The sequence below is a fragment of the Nyctibius grandis genome, chromosome 3 (genome assembly GCF_013368605.1).
Source record: "Nyctibius grandis isolate bNycGra1 chromosome 3, bNycGra1.pri, whole genome shotgun sequence".
Lineage (NCBI taxonomy): Eukaryota > Metazoa > Chordata > Aves > Nyctibiiformes > Nyctibiidae > Nyctibius > Nyctibius grandis.
Window position 1 is genome coordinate 33,461,489 of NC_090660.1, and position 22,520 is coordinate 33,484,008.

At 41.6% G+C, this 22,520-nt stretch overlaps 1 protein-coding gene across 4 annotated transcripts in view; it reads right to left on the minus strand.

Moving 5' to 3' along the window:
• GRB10 (growth factor receptor bound protein 10) overlaps positions 1–22,520 on the minus strand; it is a 150,962-nt gene that overhangs the window by 45,801 nt on the left and 82,641 nt on the right. For all 4 annotated transcript variants that reach the window (XM_068396891.1, XM_068396889.1, XM_068396890.1 and 1 more), the window contains 2 exons: positions 15,804–16,020; positions 12,842–12,983 (listed from right to left, as the gene is read on the minus strand). In XM_068396891.1, the coding sequence (XP_068252992.1) occupies positions 12,842–12,983; positions 15,804–16,020 (359 nt within the window). The remainder of the gene's footprint in view (positions 1–12,841; positions 12,984–15,803; positions 16,021–22,520) is intronic.

The window sequence follows — 22,520 nt, forward strand, 5'->3', positions numbered from 1 at the left end:
AAACCCAAAAACCCCAACAGACTAGGATGCAAATCATGATGGATAAGTATGCTCAAAGATAAACAAAAAGCATAAACAAAACTTACACCAAATAGCATTTGAAACTTTGACTGGATCTACATTCAGGAGTAAAACCCAGCCTTGGCACCTCTCATGAAGCAGACAAAAGAGGAAATTAATAGTAGGTTCTCAAACATATTTAGGACCTTTTAATGCTACAAGTGGAATGATGTTTGCTTCAAGCATAGCAAGATTTTTCAGCCAGATGTCACTTGAGTCTGCCTATCAGAGGACGCTCATCTGACAAGGCTGTAACACAAGAGGCAAGGCTCAGTCTCACTTGGACAAGCTTTACAAAGCTTTGCCAGCTAGTTTGTTAAAGAAAAAAGTTCAAAGGTCAGCTGCGGAAAAAAAATTCCATACAACAAACCAGCACATAACGCAGAAAAATACTTTGAGAATATCAAATACAAGGTTTTATTTTCATGACTAGATGCTGTTATTCCTGTAACATCAGCTTTCAGTTCTTTGCCTAATGAAGGGGAGTGCGATCTTTATATATTTAATGTCTGTTACTTTTCAAGCTGCTCCATAAATCCATTACAAGGTGTATGACAGTACTGTGAGAAACCTTTTGATCTTCTCATATATATATATATATATTCATATGTGTATATACAAATTCACACACATATACTTAAACCACTTAAACATAACACTACTCTGGAGTTTGGGACAACTCAGTAAAGAACATTCATAAACAGAAGCACGACAGGTATTTTTCAATGCTAAAACTGTGTACCTGATACCTGACACTTACCAAAGATCCTGTCTATAGCTTGTTCTACATAACTAAGTACCTGGGGAATGTGAATTGCTGCAAACATCTGTAAAGCTATTTATAAGGTCAGGGAAATACTGTGGTTGGCTCGCTTTCAGTGGCTTTTAGTAAGCAACAGGGAAAATAAGTGTGACCAGCAACAGTATGACAAGCAAGTTACTTCAGAGTAATTAGCTGCTCTTAACAGTTTGCTGGCAAGGACCAGCTCAAAAATGACTCACAGAAGCCTGAGGGCAAATAGTGTGTAAAATTAAATCCTGGTGTTTTACTACCAGGACGCTGTTGTTTAGCTTAGAATACTCTTTTCCATAATGTTTTGCACCTCTTTTGTTTTTTAAGGTTTTTTTTAAACAATGTTTTTTCCTTAGGGGTGGCTTGTTCCTATTCTCGTTACCTATTCTGGCAAGGATAGTAGGGAAATGTGACTTTTAAAGGTGAACCTAAAAGGCGAGGGGAAGAACGTGTGCAAAGACACCCTATGGTGAGACAGCCAAACTTCCCGTGTGGCTGCAGGGCACAGATATTATTCCCAGCACTCACAGAATCATAGAATGGTTTGGGTTGGAAGGGACCTTAAAGATCATCTAGTTCCAACTCCCTGCCACAGGCAGGGACACCTTTCCACTAGACCAGGTTGCTCAAAGCCCCATCCAACCTGGCCTTGAACAGTGCCAGGGAGGGGGCATCCACAACTTCTCTGGGCAGCCTGTTCCAGTGTCTCACCACCCTCACAGGAAAGAACTTCTTCCTAATATCTAATCTAAATCTACTCTCAGTTTAAAACTGTTCCCCCTCGTCCTGTCACTACTTGCCCTTGTAAAAAATCCCTCTCCCGCTTTCCTGTAGGGCCCCTTCAGGTACTGGAAGGCTGCTGTAAGGTCTGCCCATAGCCTTCTCTTCTCCAGGCTGAACAGCCCCAACTCTCTCAGCTTGTCTTCATAGGAGAGGTGCTCCAGCCCTCTGATCATCTTCGCGGGCCTCTTCTGGACTCATTCCAACAGCTCCATGTCCTTCTTATGTTGGGGGCACCAGAGCTGAATGCCGTAGTCCAGGTGGGGTATCACAAGAGCAGATTAGAGGGGCAGAATCACCTCCCTCGACCTGCTGGCCATGCTGCTTTTGATGCAGCCCAGGATACGATTTGCCTTCTGGGCTGCAAGCGCACATTGACAGCTCATGTTGAGGTTCTCATCAACCATCCTCCAAGTCCTTCTCCTCAGGGCTGCTCTCAATCCATTCTCCGCCCAGCCTGTATTTGTGCTTGGGATTGCCTTGACCTACATGCAGGACCTTGCACTTGGTCTTGGTGAACTTCAGGTGGTTCGCACAATCCCATCTCTCAAGCTTGTCAAGGTCCCTCTGGACGGCATCCCTTCCCTCCAGCGTGTCGACCGCACCACACAGCTTGGTGTTGTTGGCAAACTTGCTGAGGGTGCACTCAATCCCACTATCCATATCGCCAACAAAGATGTTGAACAGCACCAGTCCCAATACCGATCCCTGAGGAACGCCAGTCATCACTGGTGTCCACTTGGACATTGAGCCATTCACCGCAAATTTTTTGAGTGCAACCATCCAGCCAACTCCTTATCCACTGAGTGGTCTATCCATCAAGTCCATGCCTCTCCAATTTAGAGACAAGGATGTCATGGGGGACAGTGTCAAATGCTTTGCACAAGGCCAGGCAGATGACATCAGCTACTCTTCCCTTATCCACGAGCACTGTAACCCCATCGTAGAAGGCCACCAAATTTGTCAGGCACAATTTGCCCTTAGTGAAACCATGTTGGCTGTCACAAACCACCTCCTTATTTCCCATGTTCCTTAGCATAGTTTCCAGGAGGATCTGCTCCATGATCTTGCCAGGCACAGAGGTGAGATTGACTGGCCTGTAGTTCCCCGGGTCTTCCTTTTTTCCCTTCTTGAAGGTAGGGGTTGTATTTTCCCTTTTCCAGTCAGTGGGAACTTCACCAGACTGCTACGACTTCTCACAAATGATGGATAGGGGCTTAGCAACTTCATCTGCCAGTTCCCTCAGGACCCATGGATGCACCTCATCAGGTCCCATAGACTTGTGCACCTCCAGGTTCTTCAGATGGTCTCAAACCTGATCTTCTCCTACAGTGGGCAGTTCTTCATCCTCCCAGTCCCTGCTTTTGCCTTCTGTGACTTGGGCGGTGTGGCTTGAGCACTTGCCACTGAAGACTGAGGGGAAAAAAGTCATTGAGTACCTCAGCCTTCTCCATACCCTGGGTAACCAGGTCTCCCATATCCTTCCAGAGAGGGCCCACACTTTCTCCCTTGTCTTTCTTTTATTGCCAACATACCTATAGAAGCTTTTCTTGTTGCCCTTGACATCCCTGGCCAGATTTAATTTTATCAGGGCTTTAGCTTTCCTAACCTGATCCCTGACTGCTCGGACAATTTCTCTGTATTCCCCCCAGGCTACCTGCCCTTGCTTCCACCCTCTCTAGGCTTCCTTTTTGTGTCTGAGTTTGTCCACGAGCTCCTTGTTCACCCATGCAGGCCTCCTGGCGTTTTTGCCTGCCTTCCTCTTTGTTGGGATGCATTGCTTCTGAGATTGGAAGAGGTGATCCTTGAATATTAACCAGATTTCTTGGGCCCCCCCTTTCCTCCAGGGCTTTATCCCATGGTACTCTACTAAGCAGGTCCCTGAAGAGGCCAAAGTCTGCTCTCCTGAAGTCCAGGGTAGTGAGCTTGCTGTATGTCCTCCTCACTGCCCTAAGGGTCTTGAACTCCACCATTTCATGGTCGTTGCAGCCAAGGCTGCTCTTGAGCTTCACATTCCCCACCAGCCCCTCCTTGTTGATGAGGACAAGGTCCAGCACAGCACTTCTCCTCATTGGCTCCTCTATCACTTGGAGAAGGAAGTCATCATCAACACATTCCAGGAATCTCCTGGATTGCCTATGCCCTGCTGTGTTGTCCCTCCAACAGATATCGGGGTGGTTGAAGTCTGCCATGAGGACCAGGGCTTGTGAATGTGAAGCTACTCCTATCTGTCCATAGAGGGCCTCATCTCCTCAGTGTTCCTGGTCGGTCTGCTCAATCTTCCTGGTTGGAAGCCTTCCTCAAAGCTGTTTCCTCACACAGGCCCCTGTGCAGCTGCTGAGCATGCTTCAGCAAGCCTGATGCCTCCTGCAATGGCATGGGCCATTCGACAAGCACGAGGCGCAGGTGGGGATGATGTTCCTAGATGGGTGGTACACACCATTGACACTAGGTGTGTGCGGCGTAAAGCAGTGTCCATTGAGAAAGGGTATAGTCTATATCTAATATCCCCAAAAAGCAGAGCAGTTCCTCACTCTGGCCTGACAAGAGATCTAGGCAGATAATAGGGGTGGCTGGAAAGGGATGCTTTAAAGTGGTACCTGTTTGGTGAGAAACAAAAGCATCTTTTAAAGGTGTCTCCCACTTTCACCTCTTTCCCCCATAAAAACCTGCAGAACAGTTTTTGCCTTGCTGTTAATGAAATTTCACTGGTAATAAGCTTGGTGAGACAAAGTTGCTTTACCCTCATTCCCCAGAAACATCCTGTGCTCAACATGGGATTTCGCATACAAACTCCCAGCTGATAGTCAATCCATTTTGCTTCTGAGTGCTATTCATTTCCCCCTCAGCAACAGAAGAAAAACCAAACACGGCCTGAAGCATAATGAAGATATTTCCAACTCTGTTGCTTCCTGAAATGCAGCAGGAGAAACTGGCTCCAGTAACCCTGGCAGCAGCAGGGTCTACCACTGGAGAGAATAAGCAAACCTAATGCCAACAGAGAAACATGACTTGTAGCTTTTATGAATCAGTGATGGCTTGCCTTTTAACAAATCCAGATTAAACTCGCTTTTCTGTAAATTTTGTAAATAATGTTCAGATTACAGACAGGCTGAAGCAAAGATTGAAGGTACTTACATCAATTAAACAAAATTAACTTTTTAGTACAGTAATTCTGCACTCTTAGGAGAAAGAATAATACAATAAGAATTTGATAGCAATAAGGAGACTATAAATCAAGAGAACAGAGAATTGAAACTCATCCCACAACGATTTATTAACTCAGTGGTATTCTTCTAATGCAAAAATGTTATTAAATTCCAACTAACATCCCCTCTGTTTAGGAAATGGAATAAAACCATATCTGTAAGCTCTGGAGCAATACATAAACATCCCATTACCACGCCAACGAACTTGCGACTTCATTCTTCCCCTGTGCGTCCACACACAAACACCGCCTAAGTGAAGACAGACATTTCAAACCCATTTCCACTTCAAATGTGGGCACAGTTCGCTGTCCAGGTAATTACAGCAAGCCCAAAGAAGCCTTTTTCCTGCTGTGCATGAACGGCATTACTCCTAATACTTATGCAACCACTGTGCTAATGGTTTGGAACTAAACACTGGCTTTGCCTACTGTCCCTAAAGTAGATGCCAGCAAGCACGCAAAAAATTGGGCATCTTCCCAGTCCTGCACTACATATGTCCACAGCATCCACCAAGGGATCACCTGCAGCTCAGCTGCAGGTGCCAGCGCAGCTCTGTAAGGGCTGCCTCAGCTCACCTCAGACTTTGGAAAGGACTGCACGGTCAACTCAGCTGTTGACCGCCGGCAACAACGTGGTGCCACGAGGTCATGTAGGATACACAGCAGAGGCTCTAACCCATGAGCTGGTGTTCTCTTGCATCTGTCCTATTGGGTAGCAGAGGTCCAAAAAGGTTTCTATCCAAAATGTCTAAAGTTGACCTGAACTCACACCTCGAGTCCAGGCAGCACAGAGGGCAGAGCTGAGACTCAGCATAGCTATTCCCATTATGTTGAGCGACTCCTTACAGCCTATCAGTATAAAGTTATGACATCTCCGTTTCATCTCAATCATTCACTTACGGTATAATTACAATCACTTAATATAGTTCTAGTTCTGTTTGTTGTTTGTGGTTTTTTTTTTTTTTAATTCCCTACTGCACTGACGTTTACATACAAACCCACTCCTGCCTGCCTCTCTAGGCACAGAAAGAATTAGAATTTCTCTCATGTTAAGTTTTCCCATTTTTCCCTGCACTCTCAGCCTGATGGCTTCTCAATTCTGTAAATTCCTGATCAAAGCACAGGACAGTCAAGTTATGTTCTCACTGTGCCATTAATACAGCAAGAGTAACGCTGTGCAACAAAAAAAATGTGCAAGGGCACGCGTAACTAAGATGCACATGCAAAAATCTAGTGTGAATACGCTAATGCACAGCTACTGCAGCTTATACTACAGACTGCTCAGTATTTACACAAGGTAGCCCTAAAGGTTAATTGCAATGGTGTTACTACTGTAAACCAGCTTTTTAAGACAACTGCAAGTGTTACTGTGTGGCTGAACTCTGGCAGGGCTGCCAGAACACGTGCAGCAGGGCAGATTTGGGTCAGACTGGTCCCATCCCACGAAGTATGCCAGACGATGTATCGGCCAGGTGATGTATCCCCCGGCGTGCTGCTGCTCATCCTGACCATGCAGCCCTCCTCCCAGCACATTCCTGCTCCTGGAGCATCGCTTACGCATAGGGAGCCAAAATGCTCCTGGGAGCAGGGCCAGGTTTGTGTCATTAAAAACAAAAAATACCAACAAATAACATACTTTGGAGTTTGAGCATGAGACGTCCTTAATATTTCCAGTAACTCATGTTGGGACTGTAACTACTGTTCTGGCACTTTCCAAAAGCAAGAACGAAAAGACTCATTTCTTTCTACCACTAAGCCTCTTGCTGTAACAGGCATGAGGAAGGAGAAACAGCAGCATTGACTCCGTGCTGATCCCAGTCCTCGACAGATGGTGAGGCTCCAGCTGAAGAGCCTGCAGACCCACCGACCACCCAGCACTAACAGCGCTGAGGACTGCCTGTCTTCAGTTTAGGCCAGCAGACTCGTTAGTCTTCAGTTATTTGTTATTCTCTTCTTCAATAATGAGCAAATGAGACTTTCAAAATCATGTGAACTCACCGCCCCGATTTCTTCAGGAGCAATGGGACAACGTGTTCGCATGATACAGGGGACAAGATGACAAGTAATGCAAGGTCTTTCCCACACTGCCCAGCAAATTTAACTAATTTAGTTCAGGAAAGTGTTACTTCTCCAAATGAGAGAGGTGCACCCAGGGAAGTGAAAGGCCTGTTTTCATACCGTTAGATCACAGCCCCACAGCAGAGGCCTGATCTTCCCCAATTTTTCCCAAACACAATCACAACTTTCTTCAAAAAAGGCATCCAAGTTAAACATGCTACAGAGCAATTATATATGGTTTATTTATTTAGCTTAAGAGCCTTGCTTCAAAGAAAGATCTGAGGAAAACAACATGATATATGATGGCAGATACCCATGAAAACTTGTATTTTATAGTTGGGCCAAAGGGAGTGCCTGGAACATGACCCAAGGAATTGTCCAGATTAATTCAGCTACAGGATTTGGCCTGCTGAGAGAAAGTAAAGTCCTGCTGACTCAACCTGATGTCAGTATTTATTTCCAAAATGTGTTGTTGCTAAAGGTTATTCAACTGTAGGATTAAGAACAAAATTTGCTATCACACAGGCAAAATCTCACTTAATAAAGTTTTCATTATACAGAAGTTTGTATTTTTATACAGCTTCTCTTTCAGAAATCAACATCTTTGTCTTCAAAAGAGACAAAAGTTTTATGAGAAGACAAAAAATGTGCATCATAACATGTAATTAAAACAATTAAAACTAAGAAGTCTGTTTACAGGAGTTCCCTTGAAGGGTAACTAAATCTGGGAAAAAAAAGAATGGCATTAATTCATACCCATTTGTGGATTTAATTTGCTAGAAAAGAGTAAATAATTTTGGTACATCAAACTGCTATTTGGAAGTTTGCCTGGACTGTATAGAGGGGGGATGTGAAAAATTTGCCCTATTTTTACAGTTGAAAGCTTCATTGACTCACACAAGATACTTTAGCCTAATATCCTGTGGCATTGCAGTGACCTACACGTAATTATTGCATGCTTTTTCCAAAATATTTGTACACAACCAGAAATTATAACCTAAGTTACCAACTAGTTCTTAGTTTATACCAGCAACACAAAGATGGACTTCAATTAGTGGTAACCTAGCTGTCTGATGTTTTTAGCAATCTTTTGGACAAATGTTTGGTCTTGGTTTCGTGTAATTTTCTGGTTTCCATTTTTCTAGACAAACGTATTTATCCTGTTAAGTAAATGATGTTTTAAAAACTTTCAGCTGCCCCTTCTTCCAGCCCACAATCACTGTCCCCCTCAGATGTGGGGTGATCTCGTGTTTGTAGGTGTGCATGCATTTTACGAACAAAGATGTGGGGAAAATGGAGAGGAAAAAATATCAAACGGTCTTGCAATGCCCCATGGTGTCTCCTAGGTAGTGTCCTTCCTGCTCCTGTCTTTACCTGCCCTTCCCAGCAGAGAAAGTAGGAGCGCTGACACGCTCACAGAGTTCTGCTGAAGTTTCTCCTGGCTCGCAGTCGGGCTCCATGGTTAGAGGTAGACGAGTGGTACTTACAGGACAGAGAGGCACAAGATGAAGAAGGAAATGCTTGGGCATGCACTGATCAGGTAGCTCCTTTCCCATCTGCCTCCTCCTGCCCAAGTTCATGAACAACACTGCTCTCGACTCAAGAACTTAAGAGCTTTTAGGCAGCTACCGCTTGAAGGGTCATACCTTCTCCAAACACAGGCCATCTGAGGTGTCTCGCTTACCACATCAGTAGCTGAAGTAGCTACTCACTCAGTAGCACAGCTAGTTGGTACTTTTCGCCCAGGTACTCACTAGCTGGTTGACTATGTTAGTTCAGTGGTGCTCATTTTTACAGAACCACATGCCATTCACTATAAACAGGTCGACATCTACCATTTCTCACTGTAAAACTTAGCTCAAAGTGGGCCGTTTCCACCTGCAGAACTGTAATAAAAGATCGTAGCGCTGAACTCCCCAGGAGCATGTATCTGTTTAATTACAAGTCATTTCTTAACCTCTACCGCCCAATGCGTTTGGTCACACAACCCTATTAGCACAGACCCTGCCACTGTGGAGGTTGCTCAGTGCAGGATAGCTTTCAAAATACAACCTAAAGGTTCAGAGTTACTTCTCTTATTCTAAGTCTTTTACTACTAAATTATGTGTCAGTTACTCAATCTGCCTATGTGCTTAAAAAAAAAGTATCTAAAAAATCTTTTAATTTAGGCTTTTTTCCTAAAGCAGAAAGATTATCCAGAGTCAAATAAAAAAAAAAAAGAAAGAAATCTGCAATGATTTCAATAAGCCTAATATTCCAGTTTTACCTCCCAGATTGATATATTGATGCTCCCATTAAATGACTACCCCATTTGCCTACATGTGTTTTCAGTTTTGTGCTAGTACAGACGAACCATTATTTCTCACTGTTCTCTGTCTTCTGGGGAGCAGCTGCGGGACGCTCCTGCAGCCATCAGCTTTTAAAAGCAGTATTCAGTGCCTGATTGGCAGCAGAGCTAGAGGTAGCATACTGCTTCCTGCTGTGGTGAAATCGGTACCCACTACCCAACAGATCTCAAAATATATTAAAAAAAAGAAATTATTCCTGGTATGTGCACTTTTTTGAGTAAGATAAAGAAAATGCTTCATCATCATGAGAAAACAAAAAAAAAATTCTACCACAAAAAATAAAGGTTTATTACAGTTATTTTTCATTGCTTTACTGCTTTTACACCTTTCTTTGCTGAGCCAAGAAAGAGCATGAAACAAATGCAGAGCAGTGCATAAGCAATGTTGCAAACTGCATGTTAAAAAAAGACGTGGCAACTGCATGAAAGAAATAAGGAAAAGGATCAGAAGCATCTTAACAAGAAACGTGTCTCAGGCTCCAGCTATGTGAATAAAATTTTGCATATAAGAAAAGACAGTATCAATTTTTTCAGCTGCAAATATAATTCAAGCTTTATGACCTGAAAGCTCCTTTACTCACTCTTTCATTCATTCACACACGTATCCTTTTCCCATAAGGAATAATATACCGGGAAAAAGTTTTAATTTAGTTAAACTTGAACAGAGCCGGAATTTCTTTATGCCCAGCAATATGACATGAGACTCTTCTGTGTTTAACACGACCAGATCGTTAAATTCCTTTTGCAGAACCACTACTGGGTTTTATCATTGCAGAGTTTTATTTTAAAATTATGAAAAAAAAAAGTTGTTCCATGAGGAATAATACTAACGACCATTCTGTTTCTTACAAAGTCACATCAGACATCCCAGCTTCCCAGTGACCCCCCCATTGTTTCACATGGTCAACAAACAAAAAACTCACTCCTTTCTGAAATCCCCTAAGAGTACACTAACCTGGGTCCCTCTCAAGTCCCCTAGATAGGAGATGACCAAAGGCAACATCTCCATGCCATGTGTGTGCCGTGATGCCCTGTGTCATTAGTGCTGCAGCACTGCTGGCTGGAACTGCTATTTGCCTATTTACCTGCAAATGCTCAAGAGGCACAAAGGGAATTACTTTTCAGTAACACCTCATATATCCCATGTAATCAGAATGGCTCACACCAATCTCCAATTTTAATCCTCGTTTATAATCTGCAAGCAGAGAACCTTAAACTAAGCATCACTATGTTTAACCTTCGTTTGCATTTGATGTTGTATTTGTATTTTTCTTAAAACACAGCTCATTTTCACTAACTGCCAGCCATTAAAACATGCTGTTGCAGTCCATAACTAAACTCATCACTCATTTTGTTAACCAGTAGTTTATATTGTATCTATGGACATTTAATTAAGCAAGAGCATGTCCTAAAATAATTTACTCAAATTCCCAAACTTTACATTTTTTTAATGGGATGAAGTTGGAAAGATGTATAATATTTCTTAAGTTACTCATTTTTTACTCATGATGTTTAGCAGACTCCATTGAAGGGAACCAGAACTGGATTAAACACAACTAACATCCTATGAGGAGGCTGAACAGACAGGTTATTTCGTTACTCAACAACACCTCATGAAGAAACTGAACCTACTCCCTTTTTTCCTTACTTTTGTCCATCAATGCTTTAAAACCAGAGGGTTTTTTTCAGTTATGTTCCTCTATTCCTTCATTAAAGACAGGAAAATAATTCATTACAGAGGAAAAGGACGTTTTCCTATCCTTCCCTCATCCTGAGCCAGTGTTTCTCATCTACCTCCCCAGTGTTTCTCATCTACCTCCGATCAGTCAATAAACTGAAATGAACAGTGTATCTGCATCTACAAAAGAAGCCACTATTGTCCAAAATGCTTTAGGTGGACGTCTCATACCCTAAAAGGTTTTACCACTATAATGGATTGTCTTTGATTAAAAACTTCAGCAGCAAGCATACCTAGGCAATATAAGTATTTACTTCATTTTAGGCTTTCAAAAGGCTTGTCAAAATTTTCCATTTTAATATTAGGTAGATTAATGTTTTTATTATAAAGTAAAATTTAGGAAAAAAAAATCTACTTTTATTCTGTCTTTATAGCCATCTTCTTAAATACATTAAAAGATTGTTTAAATTCATATTTGTGTGCTGTTAAACCACTAGTTTCTAAATTCCATTGAAAACTGACGCACAGATCATTTAGGGTTCTTAAGGCTTTACAAAGCGATCCTTAGGGTAGCTTCCTTAATTTTAGTAAAACATAAAAGCTAAAAGGCAAAGAATCCCTGAAACTGAGGAATATTTGGAAAGGTAAACGCAGGTTCATCAGCCACTTCAGTTTGTCTCAGAAAGACAGTTATGCTGCTGTCTTGTTGGCAAGTGCCAGGAGGCAGAACTGCCCCTTGTTTTGTCTCCTCAGAGTCAGCTTAGCAGTGCCTTGGCAAAACAGCTTATCTGCTTAGCTGGTACCCAGGTCTCTGATGAAGTCCTGCTTAAATTCCCAACTGGATGACTCAATTTTTTCCTAAGGCATTATCTGGTTATCTGTCTTGTACGTATAAGAAATACAGTAAACCCAATGAAGATGCACTGTGTCTTTCAAGAAAGCAGACAGCTGTTTACGCTGATATAAAGCAACACAGAAGATGTGAGGGTGTACACTAGGGTCTACTGCTTGTAGCTGAACTGTCCACCCAGACCCTTTTATCAGTCAGAGCAGATGTAGGAGCTACTTACAAACTGAGCAGTAATACAGACCATCATCTTATTTTTGGGTACTCAAGCACACAACTGTTCTAATCCAATAGTAAATAAGAGCAACCCATCTTTTCATCCTCATGCAAGTCAACACAGTTTACAAAATAAAGGTGTTTCAGCCCAGCTTTAAACATGCTCAAGGACTGATACAAAACAAGATGGTTGTTTCTCAGAGAGTGGAGTGGGATATGGAAGAAAAACTGTTTGCAGTGTCACCGAGGTTATCACTCTGGACCACGTGAGAGCTCAGTCTGTGCTATCTTCACTGACAAGAACCCAGAGAGATGCTCAACCAGCCTTCCGTGGGACAGTTCTCCCCTTAAGTCCCATTACAAAGAGCTATGCCTAGTTACAAGCTCTAAGAATGTTATTTTGCTTTTTGAGCAGCCTCATGAAAACCAGCAAAATAAAGCAGCACCATGTCCTTGAAAACCGACAGCTGTTCAGTGTCTTTATGACACCTAGAATATGCAGTATAACATGCACAGAACCTCCTTTAACTCTAAGCTAATTAACTTGACCTCTGAATTAGCAAGTCATTACCTTGGATAACAAAATCCAAAAGATATTAGGCATTACTGCTTCATTCACAACATGCACATATCTGAAAGAGACTTGCTTTGTTTTTATGCTTCATTCTTACAAACCTTTTAAAAAAGGTCTGAAGTCTGTTTGAAGACACTCTCTCAGCCAGTGCTGCCCTACTTGCAGACAAAGCCTACAAGTGTTTCTACTTATCTTGAAACTTTCTTTCTGCCTTCAAAATGAAATATTCCACTGCTGTTTGAATGCGAATGGATGACCCAAAACTTCATCCCGTACTCACATGCTTACTAGCAGGTTGACTCTGAGGTAAAGATCCAGGGGCCAGCACTGGAGAGCTTGCGGGGCTACAAAGTTCTGGGAAGGGATTCGGGATGGCCGGCAAAGATGATGTTCTGAATTGCTGTTCTTCTTCTTGAAGACGCCTATAAAAAAAGAAGCACTAAGCACTAAGAGGAGCAAAATGGCATCATTAGACCTGGATCTCCTGCCACACCATTTACGATAACGATACTAAAGAAAAGGAATCAAAACTACTCTTTTTCTAAGCAACTACTATACAGTTACAGCAACTGCAAGTACAAAGTAGATAACTGCATGTGAAAAATGACCAGTCAGGCATCTGTGCTTGTTTTGTTGCTTATAACTTGATTACCTGGGTGAATAACTAAGGTAACTCTGCACATAAAATAAGCAGAAATATCCGTCCGTACTCGTTGTTGTAAGCACTAGCTTACAAGCTTAAGCTCTGTGTGCCAGAAAGTCAGTTAAGCTCTTCCAAACCAACGTGAAAGAGGAGAACACAACTGCAGTCACTTGGAGCCAAATTCCATGTGGATCTGCAAACGAAGGTGACCCCTGTAAAGTCTAAGATGAGAGTGAAACCAATATTGTCACCTCATTACAATACCAGATTCCATCTCCAAGCAACTCTGCATTTCCTGTAGAAATGGAAATAGAGACTCAGCTTGGGCAATAAACTGCAATTACACCCTCCCACCTTATGCTAGTTGTACGGTTACCGCTCAGACAAGTTTGCATCTCCTGAGATACACCTCACGAGTCTACGTAGGGCCAACAGAGTTTCAAGTTCCAGTTTATTACACTGCCCACACCAACAAAATGAAAACTAAAGCCTACCAGTTGCCACAGAACAGCTTGGAGAGATCTAAGGCCTATTCATGACCACACAGATCGCTTTATGTTTCCCTACTGCCAGAGCATCACCACTGAAGACCTACTAGGGGCCTCCGCAGCAGGCTGGCCTGTGACGCCTTTGCAGAAGGCACCATCTAGTGGCAATCGTGGAAGTTTCCAGAGACAATCAACTAACTCCTGGATTTGAAATGCAAATCATTAAAAACTCAATTTGCTCTCATTTTTCCCCATGCCTTCAGCAAGCAGAGCCTTTTTAACTGAGATGCCTGGGAGACAACTGCTGGGTTTGCATCTGGCAGCGTGTCCCACGCTGGGCACGCTCGCTGTCTCTGCCTGTACCAGAACCCGGGGGCTGATAAAATAACTACTGGGAAATCTGCTCCGCAGGTAACTCTATCCTGCAATTTAGCTGCCTTGGTGTTCCACGAATGAGACTTACAGATTTGCGTTTTTGCTATAAATAGCAGGTTCCAACCATAACTATGAGCCATGCAAACAACTACTTGACCTGCTTGATTTTTTTTTGTGCTACCCACGTGTGTACTTCCCTACAGCACAGGGTAAAGGACGGTGTAAGATTTCTTCAGCCGAGCAGACTTGTCGTATCAGCAGCTGTGTAATAGTGCTCTGTATTGCAAGTTTTTGACTGACCTCCACTATAAGAAGTGGAACTACAGACTCGACACAATTAGAGAGGTGTGGTTTACTTAAAATGAAAATTCACTATGCTGTGCTTTGCTCTGCCTATACTGCTGCAGTGCATCATTTACTTCATGACTGATACACACATAAAACTGTGCTCTTAAGAGAATTACCACAGTCAACCACTCTGTTCTGACTACAAAAAGCACACAGTCAACCCCCTCTATGGGAAAGGGGTCTAGATAACCCTGAATAAAAGTTTTGTCATTATTTTCGTTAATGATAAACACACGATGTTCTTGTGTGTATGGAAGTACAGAGTTCAGAAAGGCAGAGTGTTCTCAAAAGAGAGTTGCTAAGTTTTGAAATGCCAAAATAGTTTAAATGAAGTGTTTTGATTGAGATACTTACAAAACATTGACAGTTATAGCACTCTAGAGAGTGCATTTTCTAGTACAGCCCTATTCAAGGTTAAATATGAAATACTTGTAAAAATGATTGCATCATTAACTGACTTAGTTGCATTGCAGTTACTGCATACTACCCATTCATATAGAAAAGCTACCTGTCTTAAGAATACCATTCCTATAGGAAATACATCAGCGTAAAGAATTAGTAGCAACCCCTTCCACGTGTGGGATTTTTCTTTTATTACCACTTCTCACTTCTTTTGGAGAAGATATTGTTAACTAGAAGGAAAAGAAAACTCCGAATCTCTCCGATTCAGGCAATTTACCTACTCATGCTGACACAGGAGCTCCTTTCCTCCTGCTGTCTGAAAAGAAGATTTTTAAGAACCTCAGCATCCCCTATAGACTCTCCCATCACCACCAAGAGTATTCCACTTGAAGCTTGAATTCAAGCCCCCATCCTAACAACAGGGAGACAACTTAAACACCTTTTTGTTTTTTGCAACAACTCATATAATGCACTCAACTGAAAGAGCTGAAAGTGCTCTAGGAAGAACAGTTAAATAACTATGACATGCTCCTTTTTTGTTTGTCTTGGACCCTTGAGGAAATCTCCACAGAGAGACATGTTTTTTGTATATCAAAACTAGCTGAATGCACCCTCATCTATCTACAATGATCTCATATGTTTTATAAAACCAAGAAGCTGTCAGTAGGCACCATACCTGAGAGAACAGTTTTTAACAGTTTGGAAATAAATCCAAATATGGACATCATTTCTGCAAATTGGTACCAATGAGATGCTTCTACACGTCTGCTACAGGTATATCAAACTGATTATAAAAAAGCAAAAATGTGACATTTTTGCATTTTACAAAATACATGGAAAATTTGTGTCCTTCACCTACCTGGTGCATCTCTTTTCCTATGCAAAAGGCCAGTCTAACACTACTAGGCTCCTACCGAAGTTTGTCTCCTACTTTTATATGTAATCCTTCTGAAGCTAGTTCAAGACAACTTGTCCCTTGTTCCTACCTGACTGCCATAATGCGCACTGGCTGAGACCGCTGCACCTTCTGCTTTGGAGACATAGGCTGCAGTGCACCAGATCCTGAGGATGGCAACTGACTGCGGTTGAGCTGACCGTTTTGAAGGAGCGGAGTGGTTTCCGACTGCATACTGCATGTGGAGTATAAACTTTCAAATGAGGAATTCATGTCATTTACCAAAGCTTCTAGGTCCACATCGTCATCTGAAAGACAAAATAAAAAGCAGTATAACACATCTGGAAGTCCCAGATAAAAGAAGTCTGGAAAGAGCAAAGACTAAGTTTCAGTAAACTTACCACATAATTTTATATTTATATTTTTACAGTGCAATTTTTTTATTGCAGAAAACATTTATTTATTCTAGAGCAGAAAAACACAGGTAATAAGAGCCAGCGATGGACACTTGTTTTGTCTTCCTTGGTGAAAAGCTACTGACACAGAATGAAATATTTCTACTGTATTATTTACTACATATATAAAAATCAAAATTTGGTGGGATTTTTAATAATGGCAATGCTAATGTGAAGCACCACTTCACTTACTGATAAATTGACATACATTTCAAAAGTGTTTCACTTACAAATACCTCAGTTCAGCTTGTCAATGTATCAAGTTCAGATTGCCAAACAGTATAATAAACACTACGAATGATCCAATAAATTAAAAGGAAAAAGAAAAACAAGACAGCATTGCAGAAGTCAATAGGTGGACAACACAATCATCTGCTGTACACGTCGTAAAACGATCATTATAGTTTGTTAAAAATCCTATCTGTATTTCTGCGTATTTTTGTGAAATGGTATTTTGAAGGGCAACGCAAGCTTTTAACCGCCACTCCAAGGACTTTTTTATAAAGATCTGTATCCTTGCTTTTGCTGTGTGACAGAGAGACCCCTGCCTTAAAGAGCTCAAAGCAAATCAACCATGGGCGTGGTGTGGGTGGTTGGAGGAACATCAGTCCCTAAAAAGTGCACCAACCTTTCTATATACGCCACCTTACCTCACAGTAAATAAGTGACTTGTGCTCCTTCGTTCCTCCTTAACGATCATAATTACTCTGCAAGACAACAAAACTCTGCAAGCCCTTTGCACTAACCACTCTCTGAACTCCTATTTCAGAGTATTGTAATTGCTCCCAAGCCACAAGTTACGTCACTCCCTATCAGGAGTTCAGTGGGCTGACGAACACCCACATCGATATCTGCTTCTGGTTACTGCACAGCCACTGCCTGAACAGCTACTTCAGACCAAACACAACTTTGTGCATCCAAAAACATGCCCTTATTTTCCAGCTGTATCAACTGGCCTGGTAAAATATACCATTGCTGCCTGCAAACCTTGTATCTCACAAAACTCTTCGTGACACGGATGGAAAGTAGAGCCAAACAATGGAGCGAGCAAACATTTACACAGCACTATGCAGCTAAAATACGCTTTTCACCCCAAATATTTTCTGATACCCATTCTTTTGCCATGTTCTCTAGGCAAATGAACCACCAGGAGCAGCTATTCAGCTTGTGACCAGTTACAGTACTTCATTTGAGACACCATAAACAATTTTGTACCAATATCACCTTTCTTGAGGATATAAACCAAAAGAGCACCACTCAATTTCTGCCCACCAACAACATATCTCAATAACTATAACGGGATACGAACACAGCATTTACATGGCAATTGTTTGGACACTGACGACCTCTGTTCTCTCTGTTGGATGAACCAAAGATCTGCTCAGAATTTAAATAGGTGCTGGTCATGTACCTACATCTGAGCTCTATTTAATGACTTCAACTACTATGTTCCTCACTGAAAGTCGGTAAGCCCTTTATTGAAGTAAAAGTCACTCAGCCTTCACTGAACGTGTACTCATAGGATTTCTAGGTTTGAACATATGTTAAAAAAACAAAAAACCCCTATCAACCCACAAACAAGTTTCTTCCTTTCATTTATTTATGGTTATTTCTCCTCAATCTCTGTACTTAACAGCTACTACCCTACTACTAAGACTCACCGTCACTAAGCTACACCATCTTCTCTATCTGTCAGCTAGTTCATGCATTTTCAATAATCCAGACTTTGCTTTGCTTGGACAAAGTCTACAATAATTTTCCTGCTATTTTTAGGGATCTTGAGACAGAGCTGCAATTGAAATTTCATTCCATTCTCCAGATTCGTATCCTATTTGGAGAGGATGTATCAAAAACACTTCTTGAGCAATCAAAAGGGAACCAGAGAAGTAGGAGTATAAAGAGGGAGAGGCCGAATTACAAGGCTTTTGAATTTTATCATTCATCTAAAGTACCAGAAGACTGAGCTGTAGGGTGTCAGATGGCTGTCAAGTAAAAGCTTAGCGGTTGGATGAAGGAGACATAAAAGATAGACCCTGGCCACAGAGTCAGGGAGTAAATTACAGCAACTAACAGCAATTGTTTAGCAGGGTGAAAAGCAGAAAGGGAAGAAAGTCAAGGCGTACATTCTGTGGCGTACATTCTGTGGAAGCCCGTATGGCTTGGTCCCTGAGGGTGCTAATTTATTAACAACTTAGACAAAGCTATTAGCGTGCAAGATCATTAAGTTTTCAGATGATTGTAACATGGGAGGAATGATTAAGAGTCAGCTCAAGCTATTCCTGAATAATCAAATAGTCACAAAGGTGCAATACAAAGTCTAATATGCACAAAATGAGGCACTTCATGCAAAATGCTAAGCAAACCAAGGACATAGTTTAACGCCTTGAATTACCATTAGCAGGCTTTTAACCGTATCAATTACACACCTAAATTCAATTTCCAACAGGACAGGCACTGTTGAGGTGCATATAGAGTTTTCCTAATAATATGTTGCACTGAACTCCAGAATCTGGTTTCACTCTTCCGTCAGCTCCTTTTCTTCACGGGTGCAGCACTGCTAATAATAGCCCTCAGTCTTGCTATAAAACTTCTGCAGGAGCACAGATCCTTAAGCTTTTCAAAGACAAAGCCTGTAATCTTGAATTTCATACAGTTTCGTCTCTATACAATAGCATTTACTACTAAATACCATTATGTTTTGGAGAGATTTCAGCATGTTGCAATAGGAAGCCTCACTGCTGTAGCCTACCTCGGAAGTGCCAGCAGATGTCTCAGGCTGCCAAGTAATTCAGTACGTTACTTGTGATGGCTTTCTACAGAGCTTAACTAAATAAAAATAAAATAAGTAATCCATGGGATTTCTAGGCCACTTTAACCATTTGCAGGTATACTGTTCAGAATGAAATTTCATATACAGTGAAATCCTTCAAAGTATCTTTCCATACCAACCAGTGAGACTCAGTCTCAATCAAGATCATCCCACCTGGGAAAAAAAAAAAAGCTGACAAACTGATTTTGAAGAGGCCTGATAGTTAACAGCAGAATTTGCATAAAATTGGGCTTTGAGCAACTATGGCATCATGCTGGTCCTCTAAATATGCGCACACAAATTTCACCACTGATCTGGAAGAATCACCTTTGCAGGTTATAGCAGGCAGAGCTGCAGGTAGCTGAGGAGCCTCCAGCTACCTTGCAGACATATGCTTCCAGGGATACTAAAGGCTGTTTTCCTTAATCTGCATTGAATTCTGCCGTACGATCAAGGAGTACGAAAAGTGGATATTCGAGGTGTGTTTTTTTCTCTCTCAATTGAGCTGCATAGAAGCTAGCTTATCACTTCCATGCACAAATATACAAGCAGCCTTTTGCTTTTGAAAGTCATTTTTAAAGGAAAAGACTGGCAAAACCTAGCTCTGACATACTTCTGGTGCGGGGGGGGTACTGGCAGTTTTGTAGACTTCTTATACTGTAAGAAAATACTTGGTACCTCTACCAGCAATGTTTCTTCCCAAACTAGAACCAAAGCGCACACACTGGCTGCTGTTTGAACTTCGTTTTGTTTCTTTGCCCACAATTTGTTAAACTTTGGCTTTGTTCACAAACCAGCTCCAATGGATGTTGCAAGTAAGATTTTTGGTAAAGTAAATCATGCTTTGAATTACAAGAAAAAAATTTAAAAGTTCAATTCAAGGAAAGAAGAAAACTTTGTTATAAAACTTATACTGAGCTATTGAGCTAAGCTATCATGTTCCATAAAAACAAAAGCATTTCGAATACCATTTGAACGTTTTTTAAACATACCACAGGAGGGATGATAACCCCTAAATTAGGCCTGAGCAAACTTTAATCTGTGCTTAACCCTGTCCCACTTGTCCTTCTGCTTCCAGTCCTTCTCCATCCCTTAGATCCTAATTTCTTTACTTAATTTGGTAGTTGGTGGCCTTGACATGTCAAGCTCAGCTAACAGGACTAAGCAGGATCCTGCTTACTCTGAAGCTGAAATAAGCCCTGCTCAGCTTCCTCTGTGCCAGCCTCCCAAAGAAAGCAGGTATTTCCACAGCTGTCAAGGGGCTCACTGCACTGCAGAAATTCTGTTTACTGAAAAAAAAAGTAGAACATGGAAAGGATCCCAGGTTTGGACTACAGACCAGGTTGCATTTCATGTCTCTAAATGGCAGCCCAGCAAACACACTTCCCTTTTACATACGGCCTGCAGTTCACAGGGAATACTATGAAAAGCATCACAGGACTTAAATGAGTTGTGATTTAAGAGGCTTTTAAAAACTGTACACATACATACATAATTTTCTTCTTGTTTGCTCATTTTAGAATTTAATTCTCCAACATCATCCTTCATACCAGTTCACAGAGAAGACTGATGTGAGTGCTACCAGGAATTCAGCAGAAGATTTATAAAAATGCTGTCCCACTTTTCTGTCGCCATGAAAGTCTGATACTATATGAAGCCTAACAGCGTGTATATAAACAAGTGTTTGATATTACAGTAAGGCAGCTGTTGATTGATCACCTATTCCTATTTGACAACCTAACTCTGGGAACCAGTTCCTCAAAATGAGTTTCAGTGCAGCACGTTCAAGATGCTGCTTGACAAAGCAAAGAAGCTAAGATACAACTAATGTAAGATTTCACTCAGGTTTTGCTCAGTAGAGGATGATATCGAAGTGGTTAGCAGGCACTACTGCACACATTAATTAGCCCTCAAGGAGACAGATGGAAACAGCAAAAGAAAAGGAACGTGGAATTGCATATACCCTAGCATCCTGCACTGATGATCCAGTGAAACACGATGTAAACTATAGGTAATGCAGGGAAAAGACATTTACATTAAAATGAACAGAAGGACTTAACCAGAATTTAAAAAGGAAAAAAAGACATTTAAAACATTATAGTATCCACCTCAACATCCTGTTTCTAATGTCCTAAAACCGCATATAAGTTATTCTGGTTCATATTGGTGATACAAGTATGTTTTGCAACATTTTTGATATTGTGGAAATCTCATGTTTTATGATCAGAAATACCACCCAGGTAAGGATTACCACAATGAGATGTGCATACGAACTCCTTGTGCAAAGGATCCCCTGAAAAACCTCCAGAATTCAGCATGTCCCTCCAGTGCAACGTCCAAATGCTGTTTTGATGGGATTTTTTCAGAAATTCCAACCCCTACAGGTTTTTGAAAATACACCAGTGCTGACTACACACAGTTGTAATGATGCACAAAAAGTCCATTCTAGATAACGCTCACACTCCTCTGTTCCCTTCTTCCTCTGAACTTTTAACTACATTTGCTATGTTTGCACAAATGTCTCGCCTCCCTCCATAACCTGTTTCAGCTTCCACTAATGCCACAGGCACCAGTTGCCTATTTGGACTTGCTTTTCTTGTACAGTGAAAGAGTTACCTACAGTCCTGCTATGGCTGCATGCATTTAGGACTTGGCAGCTACTACACCTCGGAGACACGCATGCAACAGAAGGTGGATGATACCAAGCAGGTTTCTTACAACATCCTTTAAAACCCTCCCAGTGACCACTACAGTGATGCTGCAGTTGAATGACACCCTCCAGTTTCTAATACCTGCTCCAGTTCTTGTAATCTCTCCTCTCCTACTTTATTACAAACTGCATACAGACAGTAGTTCTGCGCAAGAAACAAAAAGACAGTATGAAAAACATTTGCAAATCCTATGCTTTCACACTGTTCTCCAAGTCCGCTGCTGGACCCAATTATAAAAAAAAAATCAAGGTTGCCTTGGACATTAGAAGACTGGAGATTTTTTGTTACTTTACAGTGAAGGCTGAAGACACAAACCCAACTTTGTCTCCTACAGACATCACCAAGACCAGAATGTTTACAGTCTGAATTAAAATTGCCAAGCCTGAACCCCAAACCTCCAGAACTTCATGCACCCTAGGAGTCCCCTTATGGGACTCTGCACTGAAGAGTCCTTTCCTTTACCTTCTAACATTCATCAGCTTAAGTGAAATCCTCTACTTTGTACTGTAGCTATGGTTGCTGGCCTACAAAGTGTCACATCAGTGCGTGTGCAGCTTCCAAAATGCTAAATGGACCATACCTTGGAAAGAAGGGCAAGAAGAAGAGATGCTGGTCAGTAAAAGAGCATGAAATTGAGATAGGCAGCTATGCTCTTTGAGTGCACCGAAATGCCACACAGAGAAGTCAACAGGGAACTTGTAACTGCTCCAGTATCCTTCAGGTAATTTTTAAATCCCACATGCATCTATTCCCATTTCTGCCAGTAAGGCTGGGATGGCTAACACCAAATGTATGTGCATTAATTACAGGTGCTGGGGAGAATTCACTTTATA